This window comes from Brassica napus, chromosome C4, assembly GCF_020379485.1.
Source record: "Brassica napus cultivar Da-Ae chromosome C4, Da-Ae, whole genome shotgun sequence".
NCBI lineage: Eukaryota > Viridiplantae > Streptophyta > Magnoliopsida > Brassicales > Brassicaceae > Brassica > Brassica napus.
This window is the reverse complement of record NC_063447.1, coordinates 43,979,069-43,996,227: the sequence shown is the minus strand read 5'-3', so window position 1 is coordinate 43,996,227 and position 17,159 is coordinate 43,979,069. Positions and strand designations below refer to the sequence as shown.

At 36.6% G+C, this 17,159-nt stretch overlaps 1 protein-coding gene across 1 annotated transcript; it reads left to right on the top strand.

Annotated features, from left to right (window-relative positions):
* Positions 1–549: 549 nt before the first annotated feature.
* Positions 550–2,185, top strand: LOC125585534 (putative F-box protein At1g32420). Its single transcript, XM_048754798.1, has one exon. It carries the CDS (start codon positions 1,163–1,165, stop codon positions 1,913–1,915), a length of 753 nt encoding a protein of 250 aa, XP_048610755.1. The 5' UTR covers positions 550–1,162; the 3' UTR covers positions 1,916–2,185.
* The last annotated feature ends 14,974 nt before the right edge of the window (positions 2,186–17,159 follow it).

Here is a 17,159-nt window from a genome sequence, read left to right as displayed (position 1 = left end):
ATTGGGCGAAAAAGAAAAACCCCAAACGTTGTAACCTTCACTGGAGTGCATCATGGGTACAAAGACTATGTCTCCAATCGGTAAACACTGTTTAATCGCGAAATAGTGGAAAAAATAGTTAAGCTGTGGAAAAAATTAATTAAGTTGCAGAAAAATTTAAAAATTGTGGAATTGCGGAATGCATATTATATTAATTAAAATGTATTGTATGATATTCACTTTATTATAATGAAAAACAAACACCAAAATTAAATTAATTATTTAAAATGTGAAAATAACAAAAATTTATTAAAATACTTTAATTCTTATTATAAATATATTTAGTTTATTTTTTAATAGTCTTTTAATAATAGATTGACATCTCTTATAATATTATTAAACAAATTATAATATAATATTTATTATTGAAAATTAAGCTAATTTTTTCATATCTCATATATATATATATATATATATATATATAGTTATGTTTATATATATAAATAGTTAAGTAATACTTTGTAGTATTTTTTCTTTTGAAGTTATTTACAACATGACCATTTTAAAACATTTATTGCTATTTATTTAAAATTTTAAAATGATATTATCATATAATTTAATAATGTGAAAGTGTTGATTTTGTAAATAGTCTACTAAAACACACTTTTCCACTTAATAAATTTTTTATTTGTATTTTTGTCAGCGAAAATGCAAACTTGTTTTTTACATTTTTTTTATCACGCAACTTTTGTTGATTGGCAAAAACCTCGCGGAATCGCTTTAAAATGTTGTTCGCAAGGTTACCTATCATAGCCGACTTTTTCTTCCATACATATATAGAATAGTTTTATAAGGATATGTAATCATAATGAATATATTAATTATATATGGTATATGTCTTATATACTAATGTGCATAATTATATATGGAATGATGATTTGCAGATATCAAGAATAGTTGGAGTCCTAATCAGAGATTATGTAACCATAATTGCCTTTGACTGGTTTATCATTTATGTCAAGTTCTAATAATAATCATTTATTTGCTAAAACATTAAAAATATCTACATGTACAGATAATTATAAATTAATTCTGGAAGAGTAAAATATATATATGTATGCTAACATGCATGTTATACAACACATAAAAAATATAGGACTTTGACATAAAAGAAGAGAGGACGATGAAGAGAGGACGCGAAGAGAAGAACCATGAAACCTCACTTTCACCCTCACGACTTTGTCACCGTATAATATCCAACAGAAATTTCAACATCCCTATCGATCTAACGGTGGAAATACTAAAAAAACTACCGGTGAAATCTCTAGTGAGGTTCAAATGCGTCTCAAAGTGTTGGTCATCAATTATCAGCAGCCGTAAAGACTTCATCGAGTCGATCGTGACTCGGTCCTTGACTCAGCCTCCGCGTGATGCCCATCTTATTAAGGATCCCGACAACGGGACTGAATGTTTGTTAGTCATCTCATCTCCTTGCCCTCAACTGACTCACAAAGAATCTGTATCGATCCTTAGTACAGCTCACGAATATGCCCGCGGTTTGTTCCTTTGTTGGTCAAATGAACATCACGAGGGAGCTATATATAACCCTACTACGAGGCAGTCCTTCAACTTACCAAAGATGAAACATTCACATACTGGCGTTTGCTTCTTCGGATATGAACCTCTCGAGGATCAATACAAAGTACTGTTCATACCAGACCAAGCCCACGAGCAGGCTTGTCAAGTTTTCACATTAGGCGATCCCAAGGCGAAGCAGTGGAGGAGTATCCAAAACATTGAACCTCTCTTTCCATCACTACGTTTTTATAGTACAGTTTTCATCAACGGAGCTATATACGTTTTTGATGCTTCTCTATTACATGCTGAAATTTGTAGTTGGATTTGTAAGATTGGTTTAGTTTGCATATGGAGATAGAAATAAAATAATGGATATAGTACATCAAAGAAGCCATAAACTCTATGCTAAATAGAAAGGCAAAACAGAAAGAAGTAAAACATGAAAATCTTCAAACTAATATTTTTACTCAAAAAGCTAATTTAAATAAATAAATGTGAATTTTTATAAACAAATTAAACGAATTTTTATATGTTTGTGATTAGTCGATGACAAGCGTGTTAAAATTTTTTTATGTATACTCATCTCTTTGTGATGAGCGAAAATTATCTTATATAAGTTTTAGTTACGTATATATAACTGAAAATTGGTTTTATTGGTTAACAAAATTATTACGGTGCGTATGCACGGGGTATATACTAGTTAAATAGATAAAGCAATGTTTAGATTGATAGTTTAAAGTAGAACTGGTAACATATACTATGAATAAACACGTCGGTGTTGAGTATTGTTTAATCTGAATTCGGTATAGTACTCACGAATTCGATATGAATTGTTTGAAAGACGTTTATTGAATGATCTTAAGATGATTTGGAAGAGACTGAATGAGTTTTGGTGAGCAAGAACAACCTGGCAAACCAATGAGATTAATATAAACCCTAATCCTTGTGCCGTGTTCTCGTGTGTCAATTGAATGGCCTTCTCAGGATCTATCTCCTCCTCTTATATTCTTAATAGATTTACCATTTATGCCTTCGAGTCGGCGTAAGCCCTAGCCGACTGGGTGTCCGCCTCGGCAGTTCACCGAATCCAAACATTTATGGTTATGAATTAAACCGTAAACCTGATCCGGCTTTAGCGTAGAAAGGTGAACATTTTTTCCTAAAGTTGCAGGAGTCGTGCCACCGCACTAAATTGCAGACCTAGTGATGGCATCCCCTCGTTTACAATTTATAAATATCAAAAAAGCTTCTTTCTTTTATCACTCTCTTTTGTCAATATCTGAAGACATCGTTCTCTTTCTCTTTGAGCTTTCTCTCTCTTTTCCGTGTTCATTCCTTTTAGTTGATCTTGATTCTTCTCTGTAGAAATCTAAATCTATCTGTTCCATGGCTTTGGCCGGGAGATGTCCAAAGAAAGTAAAGGCGATCGCTGTGTATTCCGATCCAGACCCGCAGCATATCTCTGACTTTTCTAGCTCTGACGCCGGTCTGAAAGGAAATCAGTAAGAAGTTCTTAGAGACGTTTTTGATCTGGACCCTGATCAACCTTTACTATTGACTAGCGCCGAGGAGGTTGTTATAATTTGCGGAGTCATAAAAAAGCATCAGTCGCAAATGCTGATGAAGACATCGGCATTACTCCATGGATGCATGTGACCTGCAAAATCTCCCACACTACTTGATCTAATCCGTTTTGTTTTCACCGAAACGATTATTTCTGATATACCTTGGTTTTTACCGGTTTTAACCATGGTATAAGTCCATATTTAGAATCTATTATATATGTTTCAAGTCGTTTCAGGGCCTTTTCAGGTTCATTTACGTTTTAGGAAACTTTAGAGATTTTAGAGCTATTTGAGATGAAAAACTATGCAGTCACATCAGAAGTTTAGCAACGAGTAAAAGACTTCCCATGATCTGGTGAAGCTCATATTTTTACACAAGAGATAGAATTGAGTTAGATTTCTAATGCCACCGGTTGGAGGTCGATGAGACGGTTGGATCAAAGTGTGATCGACATTCCTTCTGATTTGCTCCCGACGAGTTTTTATCAGTTTCTAAGAATTGCGGTTTGGCCCAGAAGTTTTCCCTATTTACAAAAGAGCCTAGAACGTGTTTAAACGTATATTATCTGTTTCTAAACCATTGTTGACGGCTAAGCTTTATCTTTAGATTTATAGAGATAAATTAGAACTACTTTAGAGATTGATCTTGAACTCTTGTTGTTTATTATTTATACATTTTAATTAGTCTACTATTATGTCTCAGTAGTTTTCTTGTTAGATTTAAGGTTCTTCAAAAGTTATTGAATGAATTAGACTTGATAAGATTGTTTGGGTAATCCTTTGGTTCTTAAATTGTTTATAAAGCTAGTTTCTCGATTAATCACTCTGAATCCAGATCTTAGGATAATTATGACACACGATAGTATCTATTTCTGGAACTGAACTTAGATGAGTTAAATGTTTATTCACACCAAGAATTGTTTTAAGGATTTAGTGAACTAATCAAACCTGAGTTCATTGCTTATCTGAAATAATTTAATTCCCAACAAGAGTTGAAACCTTCTAAACTTACATTCTGAAACCCTAATTACATAGCATCTTTTCTAACCCGAAGCCTCTTCTTTTTTATCTCAACTTTTTGATGATGGTGGTGGAGGAGATATTTCTGATGGTGGAAGTGATGGTGGTGAAATGGAAGGTTGATCATGTTGTGGATGGGGAGGGGGGAAAGATCTCAAGGTCATGGTGGTGGTAGGATAAACGGCTAGGCAGGTGATGTGGGAGTAGGGGGAGGAGATATTTCTGGTTGCAGCTTATCAGGTGATAAAAGAGTAGGAGGAGGAGCTCCGATGGTGGAGGTGGTGAGGAAAAAGGTTCTGGTGGTGATGGAGTCGCCAGAGGAGGAGTGACCGTGGTGGAGGTTTTGGGATCGCCGGTGAATTTTTGTCAGTGGGCTCTTTCGTTGGAGATATAGCATTACCATCGGAAGACAAAGGTTATGTAGAGAATATGTATTTGCATATCTTAACAGTACAACGCAATTGCCTATATATACATGAATAGAGAGGAGGTCTCTAGGTTAACGTATTAACTATGTTGCCATAACAGAAGGGATTAGTATCCCGAGTATCTCTCTATAGTATCTCTAACACACCCCCTCAAGATGGAGGGAGAGGTCTCACTCCAATCTTGTCCCGAAAGTCCAAGAACCGAGCGCGAGAGAGTGGCTTTGTGAGGGCGTCAGCGTATTGATCTCTCGTATTGACTTGGGAAACGCGCAAGGCTCCCATTTGAACTTGGCCACGAACAAAGTGATAGTCTATCGCAATGTGTTTCATGCGCGAGTGAAAGACTGGATTAGCACAGAGAAATGTAGCTCCAACGTTGTCACAGAAAACTATCGGTGGTGAAGGTATGGCGACCCCAAGTTCAGTGAGGAGACTGCATATCCAGCTTAGCTCAGCGGCAGTGTTAGCCACAGCTCAATATTCAGCCTCCGTCGAAGAGCGAGCAACTCCGGTTTGTTTCTTAGCTGACCAAGATATAGGATGACTGCCAAGATAAACAATGTAGGAGTTGGTGGAGACATAATCATCAGCATCCCCAGCCCAATCAGCATCAGAGTAGGCATGGAGAATCAGTTTGTTGTTTGTGCTGAAGTAAATCCCATGCGATGGTGTGCCGGCAAGGTAGCGAAGAATGCGTTTTGCAGCCTGCCAGTGATCATCAGTAGGCTTGTGCATGAATTGAGATAAGCGGTTCACAGCATACGCAACATCCAATCGTGTGAACTGAAGGTACTGCAAGCTTCCGACCAGTCTTCTGTATTTGGAGGGATCAGATAGAGATGTACCAGAATTTAATGTGAGTTTCGGAGACGAAGCCATCGGGGTGGAGACTGGTTTAGCATTCATCATGTCATACTTGTGAAGCAAGTCAAGTATATATTTGCGCTGAGAGAGATGCATGCCTTGACATGTGCGATGAGCTTCTAGGCCAAGGAAATAGTTAAGCTCCTCCGGGTCTTTCATAGAGAACCGCTCAGCAAGTAATCTTAGGATGGTGGCGATGGCTGGTTTGGAGTTCCCGGTCACCAAAATATCATCAACATATATGAGAAGGTACACCAGTTCCTTTCCGCGTTTGAGAACAAAGAGAGATGTGTCCGCAAGAGAGTTTGCGAAGCCAAGACTGAGAAGGAAAGATTGAAGTTCAGTGTTCCACGCCCGAAGTGCTTGTTTGAGACCATAGATTGCTTTCCTTAGACGGCATACATGATCCGGTTTATCACTGTCAACGAAGCCTGGTGGTTGCTCCATATAAACTTCCTCCGTTAGAGTTCCTTGGAGGAAAGCATTGTTGACGTCAAGCTGTTGGATGGGCCATGAATTACTCACTGCAATATCAAGAACAAGACGGAGAGTTGTAGCTTTAATTACTGGTGAGAAAGTGTCAGTATAATCATAACCATGTTGCTGGTTATAGCCCTTTGCTACGAGTCTGCCTTTGCAAGATTTGTGAGAGCCGTTGGGATTGTATTTGTTCTTGTATATCCATCGGCATCCAACTACATTTTGATCAGGTGTTCGGGGAACCAGATCATATGTATGGTTACGAGCAAAAGCGTCCATCTCAGAGGACATTGCACCTCTCCACCTCTTGTCTTTTAACGCTTGAAGCAGAGTGTTTGGTTCTGCTGGAACTCCACGAACAAGAGACGCCGAGTAGTTGTATTTGGGATTTGGCTTGGTGATGTGATTCCTGCGACGTGTGAGCATGGGGTGAAGAGGCGGAGGTGGAGCTGCTTGAGGCGGTTGTGCAGGTGGTGGTGATGATGATGATGATGTTCTAGTAGCTTGCGTTGTCGAACTTGGCGACTGTTGTGGTGGTGTCGTAGTGGGTGAAGTCGGAGCAAGTGACGTTGGCGTCGTGGCTGGAGACGATGAAGTCTCGGTGGGAGTTTGTTGCTGTACCTGCAGGTTAGAATCGGAGCTCGAAGATCCCGTCGGTGGCACTACGAGTGGCGGGGAAGGTGGTTTGAGGTTTATTTTGGTGACTGGTGGTAGGGAGCTGGGCTCGTTTTGAGGTGGTTGTGAGGTAGGATTGGGAGGGATTGGTGAGGAGAAGGGGAACACATTCTCAGCAAAACGGACATGACGAGAGATGTAGATCCTGCCATAGTGAAGACATAGTGAAGAGAAAGATGAGAGGAAGAATAAGAAGAGCGGCGCCTGTAAAAAAAAAAAAAAATTAGGATAACCGATATGGTTCTGATACCATATAGAAAATATGTATTTGCATATCTTAACAGTACAAGGCAATTGCCTATATATACATGAATAGAGAGGAGGTCTCTAGGTTAACGTATTAACTATGTTGCCATAACAGAAGGGATTAGTATCCCGAGTATCTCTCTATAGTATCTCTAACAGGTTAATCGGTTTTCTCGATCAACTCGGATTTAGCTATTGAATCGTGATGTCAGTCTATTGTCTTGTATGTGTAGTGTGGTTCAATTAATATGACAGTCTCGGATTCAGAATCAATGTGTGAAACCCAATTTTGTGACTTTCCGTGCACTCTTGAGGAAGAGAGACGTATTTTGATGGAGTTGAGGAGCGAAGCAGAGGAGCTCATCAATTGAAAGAGGAGAACTTATACTTCGTGATCTTAAACATTTAATGAATGATCTCTTATGCATTGACATCTCTCGATGAAATACTATTTACTTTCACTTTACCACTTTCATGGACTCATGATTTCTGAGTTTATCACTTCAAGGTTGGATTTATCAATAAGAAGCTCGATATTGACTTCATGCGGCGAAAAATGGTGTTTATGAAACTTGTGGAGATTCATGGAAGAGTTTTCTCCAGGTGGATTTCTTGAACCTGATTCGATCTTGCCTTTCTGGGTTTTCAATTTGATTTCAAAGTTGCAAATTTGTGGAATTTAGAGTTCTGATTCGATGAATAAAGTTGGCTGTTTCAGAGAAGGTGTTTGTGTGAGATACTGATTAGATTCTAGAATCTCTAAGTTTTTACCTTAAACTTGAACCTATTATTAATACACTTGACTATTCATTGGAAAAAGTTGTTGGATTTGTAGATTGGTTGGAAGCTTAAGAACATGATGGTAAGGAACTGTTTGCAACCTTATGTGGTTAAATTTTAACACTCTCATCCATGGGTTTTGTATAGGTAAGAAGTTACAAGAGGCTAGTAACCACACTTCATTTATTCATGTTCCCTAAACACCAAATTTGTTAATACTAGCCATCTCGACCACACCTTCTCTGACCACAACTCTTACAAATTCAGCACACCAACAGCTACCCTGTCCACCAATCTCCAACACATAGCTCACAAATCCACAACTCGTAAGTCCACGACTTCACTAACCATATCTTCCATGTCTACATTAGTATGAGCGGTATTTTTTAGTCCAAAAAATAACAACAACATAAGCTAAAGTACACCTCAAATTCAAAGTAACCCATTTTGTTAAAAGACTCTTCCAAAGTACTTAAATGTGCTAACCACTCTTTGTATATTGAATAAAACACGAATGTACATAAATTTATTGATATAATTTAATTTTGGGGTTTGTTTCAAGAAGGAAACAAGATAATTGAAAAAAACTCAGCAATGGGAATTGATCAACATATCGAAAGATCAAGACAACTGGTTACCCAGTAACGGATTCTAGAGAAACCAAATGGTGGTATTCGGTTTTTTATATGTCTTATCAATTGATCATGTCAATCCCGGTAAACATGTATTTAGTGCTATAAAGTGACTTCTTAATTCTGAAAGGCTACCACACTGATTATATCTGAGGGGATTGTCGAATCACCTTTAACCATACTACAAAGTAAACTAATTGGACCAAAATCTAAGTTGAAACTTCCCAAACTGATATGTGTTTAAACGGAGACTCGAATCACCTTTAGCACATTTCCAGGTTTTGGCAAAACTGTTTTGCTTATCAATTGACCACAGTCATACAAGCAATGGTGGTATTCTGCCTTCCTCGACTATGGCCATTGTGAATGCTGCTGCTTTTGGTTTTCCCTTCGCCATTTCACAACTTAGATGGTACACATTTTAGTTACAAATCCCCGTTCTCCCATTTTTTGCATATGTCTTTCAATTGTTCGGGTGTTAGTAGTATGTTGTGTTTAAACTTTGGTATATATGAACACGTCCTTGTTAATAGGGGCAATGCTTTCATCATGGGTGATGACATTTTACACATTGTGGCAACTTGTGTAGATCCATGAGGCCGTGCTGGGAAGACAGTTTAAACGTTACCGGAGCTTGGTGTGTACGGATTTGGCCAAACCTAGGTTATTGGTTGGTAGTGCCACAAAATATATTATGCAGCTGTTTCTTTCAAACTCTTTCTATGAAATCAACTGATCTTTAAGTTCTTGGTGACAACTCATAGTTTCTTCTTTTCTTTTACTTTTATTTGGGCGCGCACACATATATATATATAAAGCTGTCACGAGCTATTTGGTTTTCTAGCTACTTTTATCTAGACAAAGCTCTTTAGAGCATAATTTTTATTCTTATTGAATCTGCTACCATGATGAAGAATTTCAACTTCACTCCAACATTTCTTCGTATTATGCCCTTTCTCAAAAAAAAAAAAACATTTCTTGGTATTGTAGTGGGTAGTTCAAACGTCGGTATGTAACTAACTATTCACAATTACAATTAATTAATCAAAAACGTTACTATACGATAATTGTACTTTTTTGACAATTTTCCTTTTTATACTTCAGCGTCGGTAGAATTTATAGCAATATGTGTTCCATTTTTTGGAGCGCTACAAGGGTTTATTGAAAGTCTATACCCAAAATGGATCTCTTCAATATTCTTAATTTCACAGTTTAGGCATTTTTATTGATATCCTTTGTTCCTTTTTTTTGCACTTGTCATCGTTGTATGATTGGTCAAGCTAGCTGCCCACCATGAATTTTATAAATTGGTGCATTTATGTACTGATTTTTTTCGATGTCCCTGTTGATAGATCAAATTTATAAAAGTATTACATCATATTGAATAATTCTGTCCACTACAAGAAAACAGCGACATACTGAGGGAAAAAATCGTCGGTATGTCGTCGGAATAACGTTATTCCGACGACATACCGACGAAACAAGTCCTCGGAAATAACTCCTCGAAAATTTTTTTTTCCTCGGAAATCCCTCGGAATTTTCCGACGGAATTCCGAGGAAACAAATTTCCGAGGAAACTCCGAGGACAACCAGTTCGTCGGAAAGCTCCTCGGAATATACCGAGGGAGAACTTCCTCGGAATTTACCTCGGAGGTTCCGACGAAATGTTCCTCGGAATTTTCATCGGGAATTTCCGAGGAAGTGAACCCTCGGAAAATTCCGAGGAACAAGTCCCTCGGTATATTCCGAGGAACAAGTCCCTCGGTATATTCCGAGGAACATGTCTCTCGGTATATTCCGAGGGTTCATGTCCTCGGAATTTAAAAAAAATTATTATTTTTTAAAAAAATAAAATTTTTGAAATTTAAATTCGAAAATATAAAATTAAAATTAAAATTGAGATCATATTAGTTAATATTCAAAGTTGTACAAATAAAGATAAAACATTCCGAGTTTTTGAAAAGAAAAAAAACTACGGGTCTGGCACGTCCGGGAACACCTCGTTCGGGTACATCCTCTGCATCATCTCCATCATTTGCTGGTTCAACCTCCTATGTGCCTCATAGCCCACCTGTTGAGCCGCCATCTGGGTCTCCAACAAAGATATGCGATCATCTTTGTCCTTCAACTGAGCCGTAAGTACTTCTGGATCAACAAAGGGCGGTGGTGCAGAAGAAGGAGGAACCGACCGGGTGCGACGACCCAAACCGACCAAACGTCCCTTCTTCTTTGGAACGACTGAAATAGAAAATAGCCAAATTTAAATCAAGAAATAAATGAATTGAACTTTAAAAAAAAAGAACTTACGGATTCAACGATTTCGTTGATTCGAAACCGGGACAAGTTGGTCGAAGCCGTCAAAGCGTCATCCTCGGTTTGAAGCTGAGACACTTCATCTTGCACCTGAGTTTGGACCAGGGTGACCACTTCCCTCACAAGACCGTCATCAATCTGGCCGGTCTTCTTGTTGGTATACGCCCTCTTCATTAGGGCGAGATCATCAACCGGCTCGCCATCATTTTCTTCCGCCTTGAAAAAAACATAAATTAAAGAAACATTAGAAATTAGAAGAAGTGCACAAAAAATAAAATTTCAAAACTTAAATAATTGAAGAAAAAGCGACTGAACTTACCATGCGATCTCCCAGAGAGGCAATAGATTGAGCACCCAAGTTATGCTTGAAGACGCCCTTCCCTTTACGGTCGCTCCTGCGGTTGGTGGAGTTGGTGGAAGAAGTTTCTTTCGTCTCTTCCTTATCCCAATGCGCACACAACTCCGTCCAGACCGTGTTGTTTATCGACTTTGGGACCTTTTAATAAAAAAAAAATAGTTTAATAAATTAAAAAATAGTTTAATAAATTAAAAAATTGTTTAATAAATTAAAAAATAGTTTAATAAATTAAAAACAAACCTTGTTGATTTCCCACTTCTTCTTCCACTCGTGGATCTGCTTCCCATAGTTGTCCATAACTTTATGGACGAAGTGGTGATAGATAAAGAGCGTCTCATCGGAATTCCAGTTGAATTCTTGCTGGAAAAAAACACAATTAGTAGAAAATTTATATTAAAAATTAAAAATATAAGTAAGAAATTAGAATACTTACCGCAAACTGACGAAACCACAGATTCTGCTTGTCTGTAGGGAAGTCAGTGAAAGTCGGATGTCCCTTGTCGAGGGCCGAGTACATCATACGGTTGATCCATACGCTGATCCCGTTCCCGGATCGGTTGAATTTAATAAAAAGAACAAACGGTTAATAATGAATCAAATTTTAATGAAAAAAATATGTTTAATTACCATGTTTTGACCCCGTCCATGTGGATACGGAGTGAGATAGGGAAGATGGTCACGACCGGGCTGTCGAACCAACTCCGCAACACTCATCACTCCCGGAGGACCCGGAGGACCCGGAGGAGCAGGAGCGGGTGCAGCAGCGGGAGCGAGAGGAGCAGGAGCGGGTGCAGCAGCGGGAGCGAGAGGAGCAGGAGCGGGTGCAGCAGCGGGAGCGAGAGGAGCAGGAGCGGGTGCAGCAGAGGGAGATGTATGGTAGGAGCTGTGGGGCGAAGGGGAATCCTGAAAATGGCTGGAATCCCGAGACTGGCTCCCCGTACCGCCACGACCACGACGCTGTCGAGGCCGGGTCTGATCATCATGAGACCTGTAAATTAAAAAAAAATATTTAATAAATATAGAAATATAAAAATTAATTTTTTAAAAAAAAATCCCAAATAATAGTTTTAAATCACAAAAAAAAGTTTTATAGATATTAAAAATGTTTAATAAATATATAAAAATAGTTCTAATAAACAAAAAATAGTTTTAATAAATAAAAAATAGTTTAATAATTACCAAAAATAGTTTTAATAATATTAAAAATGTTTAATAAATATAGAAATTTATATAATATAAATATATTTATTTCTTTTTTTTTTAAATCCCAAATAATAGTTTTTAATCACAAAAAAAGTTTTATAGATATTAAAAATGTTTAATAAATATATAAAAATAGTTCAAATAAACAAAAAATAGTTTTAATAAATAAAAAATAGTTTAATAATTACAAAAAATAGTTTTAGTAATATTAAAAATATTTAATAAATATAGAAATTTATATTATAAATATATATATATATATATTTTAAATCCCAAATAATAGTTTTTAATCACAAAAAAAGTTTTATAGATATTAAAAATGTTTTATAAAATCCAAAAAATCGAATTTATTTACAAAAAACGTTTTGTAAAATACAAAAATCGAATTTGTACACAAAAATCAAATTTATATACAAAAATCGATTTTATAAATACAAAACAAAAAATTTATAAAAAAAATCTAAATCAATTCAACAAAACAAATTATTCAACCAAATCACAATTCTAAACCTATTATACAACCAAATCACAATCCTAACCAATCACCCTAACAAAAATCTATCAAATCTACACAAAAACCTAACAAATAGAACCTAAGAGAGTGGGATAGAGTCCTTACATGATTTGTGTAAGACAAGGGGGAGATCGCCGGAGATATCGTAGGAGAGAAGGGGGAGATCGCCGGAGAGGAGGGAGAGGAGCCGCGCATAGGAAGAAGAGAGAAATGGGGAAGAAGAAGCGGCTCGTGGTTATAAAACCTAGGGTCCGACGGATAGTTTCCGTCGGAATTTCCTCGGAATTCCGATTTTAATTTTCGCGAAATATTTGCCCGGTTAAATGAAAATATGCCGAGGAAATTCCGACGGATACATAAATATTCGTCGGAATTCCGTCGGAATATTCCGAGGAATTTCCGAGGAACTAGTGTTTGGGGTTTCAAAACATCGATTTTTTTTGCCGTATTTCATTTCTTATACAATTGTAATGCATATCATTGAGGATTCTTTGTATAGATGATCATAAACCATGAAATAACAAAATTTCAAAACGAATTGTAAGTATTCCCTTTACCGTTCATTAAAGTGTATAAGTGTTTCTCTTATGTTGTGGGGATTTCGTTCATACAATCGGAAAAGTGTTTATTATAGGGTAAGGAACAAATTTTTGACTTCATAATCAGTCTAAGACACTTAATAAGGGTTATATAAGTGTTATTCAAACCGCAAAACGTTGTTTTCGGTTTAAAAACCCTACTTCCTCGGAATTTCCTCAGAATATTCTGAGTAATTTTCGAGGAACTAGTGTTTGGGGTTCCAAAACATCGATTTGTTTTGCCGTATTTCATTTCTTATACAATTGTAATGCATACCATTGAGGATTCTTTGTATAGATGATCATAAACCATGAAATAACAAAATTTCAAAACGAATTGTAAGTATTCCCTTTACCGTTCATTAAAGTGTATAAGTGTTTCTCTTATGTTGTGGGGATTTCGTTCATACAATCGGAAAAGTGTTTATTATAGGATAAGGAACAAATTTTTGACTTCATAATCAGTCTAAGACACTTAATAAGGGTTATATAAGTGTTATTCAAACCGCAAAACGTTGTTTTCGGTTTAAAAACTCTACTTCCTCGGAATTTCCTCGGAATATTCCGAGGAAATTCCGAGGAAACCCTTATCTTCCTCGGAATTCCGTCGGAATATTCCGAAGAATTTCCGAGGAACTAGTGTTTGGGGTTTCAAAACATCGATTTTTTTTTGCCGTATTTCATTTCTTATACAATTGTAATGCATATTATTGAGGATTCTTTGTATAGATGATCATAAACCATGAAATAACAAAATTTCAAAACGAATTGTAAGTATTCCCTTTACTGTTCATTAAAGTGTATAAGTGTTTCTCTTATGTTATGGGGATTTCGTTCATACAATCGGAAAAGTGTTTATTATAGGGTAAGGAACAAATTTTTGACTTCATAATCAGTTTAAGACACTTAATAAGGGTTATATAAGTGTTATTCAAACCGCAAAACGTTGTTTTCGGTTTAAAAACCCTACTTCCTCGGAATATTCCAAGGAAATTACGAGGAAATTCTTATCTTCCTCGGAATTCCGTCGGAATATTCCGAAGAATTTCCGAGGAACTAGTGTTTGGGGTTTCAAAACATCGATTTTTTTTGCCGTATTTCATTTCTTATACAATTGTAATACATATCATTGAGGATTCTTTGTATAGATGATCATAAACCATGAAATAACAAAATTTTAAAACGAATTGTAAGTATTTCCTTTACTATTCATTAAAGTGTATAAGTGTTTCTCTTATGTTGTGGGGATTTCGTTCATACAATCGGAAAAGTGTTTATTATAGGGTAAGGAACAAATTTTTGACTTCATAATCAGTTTAAGACACTTAATAAGGGTTATATAAGTGTTATTCAAACCGCAAAACGTTGTTTTCGGTTTAAAAACCCTACTTCCTTGGAATTTCCTCGGAATATTGATGTGTCGAGTTTTAACCCGATTATCTAACTGCAAGTGCACAGTAAAGTACGCAGTAGTAATGCGGGATCGAATCCACAGGGACCGATGATCACACGTAGAGTTGCAGACAAGTTAATAGCTACAGCGAACGAAGATATATTTTTGATGGTTTTTATTTAATTTTCTTTAGTGTCACAAAACATAAACAAGCTGTAAAAAGATGATTTAAACGATTTGAAAACTATTTTAAAACAAACGTTGGGCATTGGGAATTCTCAGGGATTTCTTTTTAATCAAGATACAATTAATGGCAGACACAGAGATATATTAAGAACCGTCTAGAACTCAAACACGATATTAGAATTAACCTACTTCCGTAGCGCTAATTCTCTATGTTATAGAAATCTCCACACTAACTTCCGCTGAGTTTCAATTTCTAAACAAGCATTAAGAACAGGTTCAATATGTTCACAAAGCGCAATAACATCAACTTCCGAGGGTTAAGGACACTTTGCTCATCTAAAGTATTTTCGGAAGTTCAAACAATCACTTTCGGTGCATCAAACAATCTGATATCATGAACTAAGTGATCAATTCAGTTCACGCAGTAAGAAATCCATTAGAAGAAGAACCAAAACGTAATCCCTTAGTCTACACACGTTTTATGAATCAAAACATCAAGAAATCCCCTATGAGAACCCCTAAACCCAACTAGATGACTACTCACACATAACTAAGCAAGAACAACACGATTTTGATGAAGAAAACATGATAAGATTGTATTAAAACAGAGTAAAGGTTCAGAAGATCTTCTCCAAATGGTTTTGAGATGAACTCCTTTACAAATCTTCACAAATCACACAAAACAAGTACAAAACTCTCAAATCTCTCTCAAGAACTTGTAAATCTCCTTCTTGGTCGCCCCTGGTCTTTTCTTTGAGTCTCAAAGGTCGAGTTCCTCTCTAAATTATTGAGGGGAGTGGGTAAAAAGGAGTGAAAAGCTCGTTTGTGCGTGTGGAGCCCGTAGAGCCTTAGATCGGTCGATCCACATATACGGGATCGGTCGATCTAGTGCATGAAAGCATAAGATCGGTCGATCCACATTTACCGGATCGGTCGATCCCACGTCATGTGCGATCAATACTTCATTCGGTCTATTGTTCGGTCTATCTTGCTTCTGAATAAATCCCGAATGCGTTCTTTTCTTTCAAGCTATCTAGTAACCTGCATATTACACTTAAGAACACCAAAACGCATCAAATAGACCAAAACATTAATTAAAACCGACCATTTAATTGCTCCAAAACGAGTTTAAAACCGTTAAAAACACGGAATATCAACTCCCCCAGACTTGAATCTTTGCTTGTCCTCAAGTAAAGAGGATTAAAATTTGGGAGCTCACTAACCCTCAGTAGACCTTACCTTGTGATTTCGCTAACCACTTGAATCAGAGACTGTCAAGGCTTTCATTCCAAATCCCTACCAAGACCTCGCAAACCTTCCCATATTTCAGACCTGCAAGTCTCAGTTTCAAGTAATCAACTCTTTACATTCATTAAAAAGGGCGTGACCTTTCCACCAAAGATATCTCCATCAGGTATAACGGGTTCGGTGTATGGGAGGCTGTTTTAGTGTTTAATTAGGTGAGGCTCAAGTGTTTGTGGGTATCAGCGATAACAAAAAAAATGCAAAACATTATGCAAAATCGCTGGAGAGACCGAGTATATTGATAACCATGTTTTCGAACTGCTCAAGTCTCAAATGATCAAAACCCAACAAATCTCAAACTCTAACCCCAAATTTAAACAAAGCATCATCTCTAGTACATAAAATAAAAATAAAATGTCTAAATCAAATATACTGAATGAGATATAAACATGAACTCTTTTTTTTTTTTTTTTTTTTTTTTTTTTTTAAAAAAAACATATACAAACCGAAATCGAATATATACACTGCGATGCAATCACACACTTACAACACCCAATTTTTCCATTTACACCTCTAGACACACAGGTCCGTGTCTAACCACCTAAATGTTCCGATCCTACCTAAGCAGTCGGATGAACCATGTCTACCCTAATCTCTCCATTGTTTTTGCACATGTATGCACATATAATCAGTGTGTAAGAATGCATGGAGATGAAATAAAAGGGTACGGTGTAGGTGTGGTACCAAACTATTGATGAGTCTGGCCATTCAGGATTATTAAAGAGTGGTAAAATGTGGTAAAGAAAATCCTGAATGTGTATATGGTGTACCGTTTCCTGATGTTGATTCCTGGTCAAAAGAAATTAAATTCATTAATGGTCAAAAATATTTGAGTCGATTACAATTCACCGAGACTTGATAAAAGATTTAAGGAGAGGTTGCTTGGTCAAGTGGTTCCTCGGTTTGTCTGCGCTAACAGTCCTGAAAAATGGTCAATATGAAATGTAATACACAACACACAAGGAAATAGTCTAATAATCATCACAAGGTCTGAGAAAAATACGTAGAGTTTTTTTTTTTTTTTTTTTTTTTTTTTTAAAACACAATCAAATCCGATAAACT

Bases quoted from the DNA above. Each gene is read 5' to 3' on its own strand.
- LOC125585534 (XM_048754798.1), top strand. From the start codon at position 1,163: ATGAAGAGAGGACGCGAAGAGAAGAACCATGAAACCTCACTTTCACCC.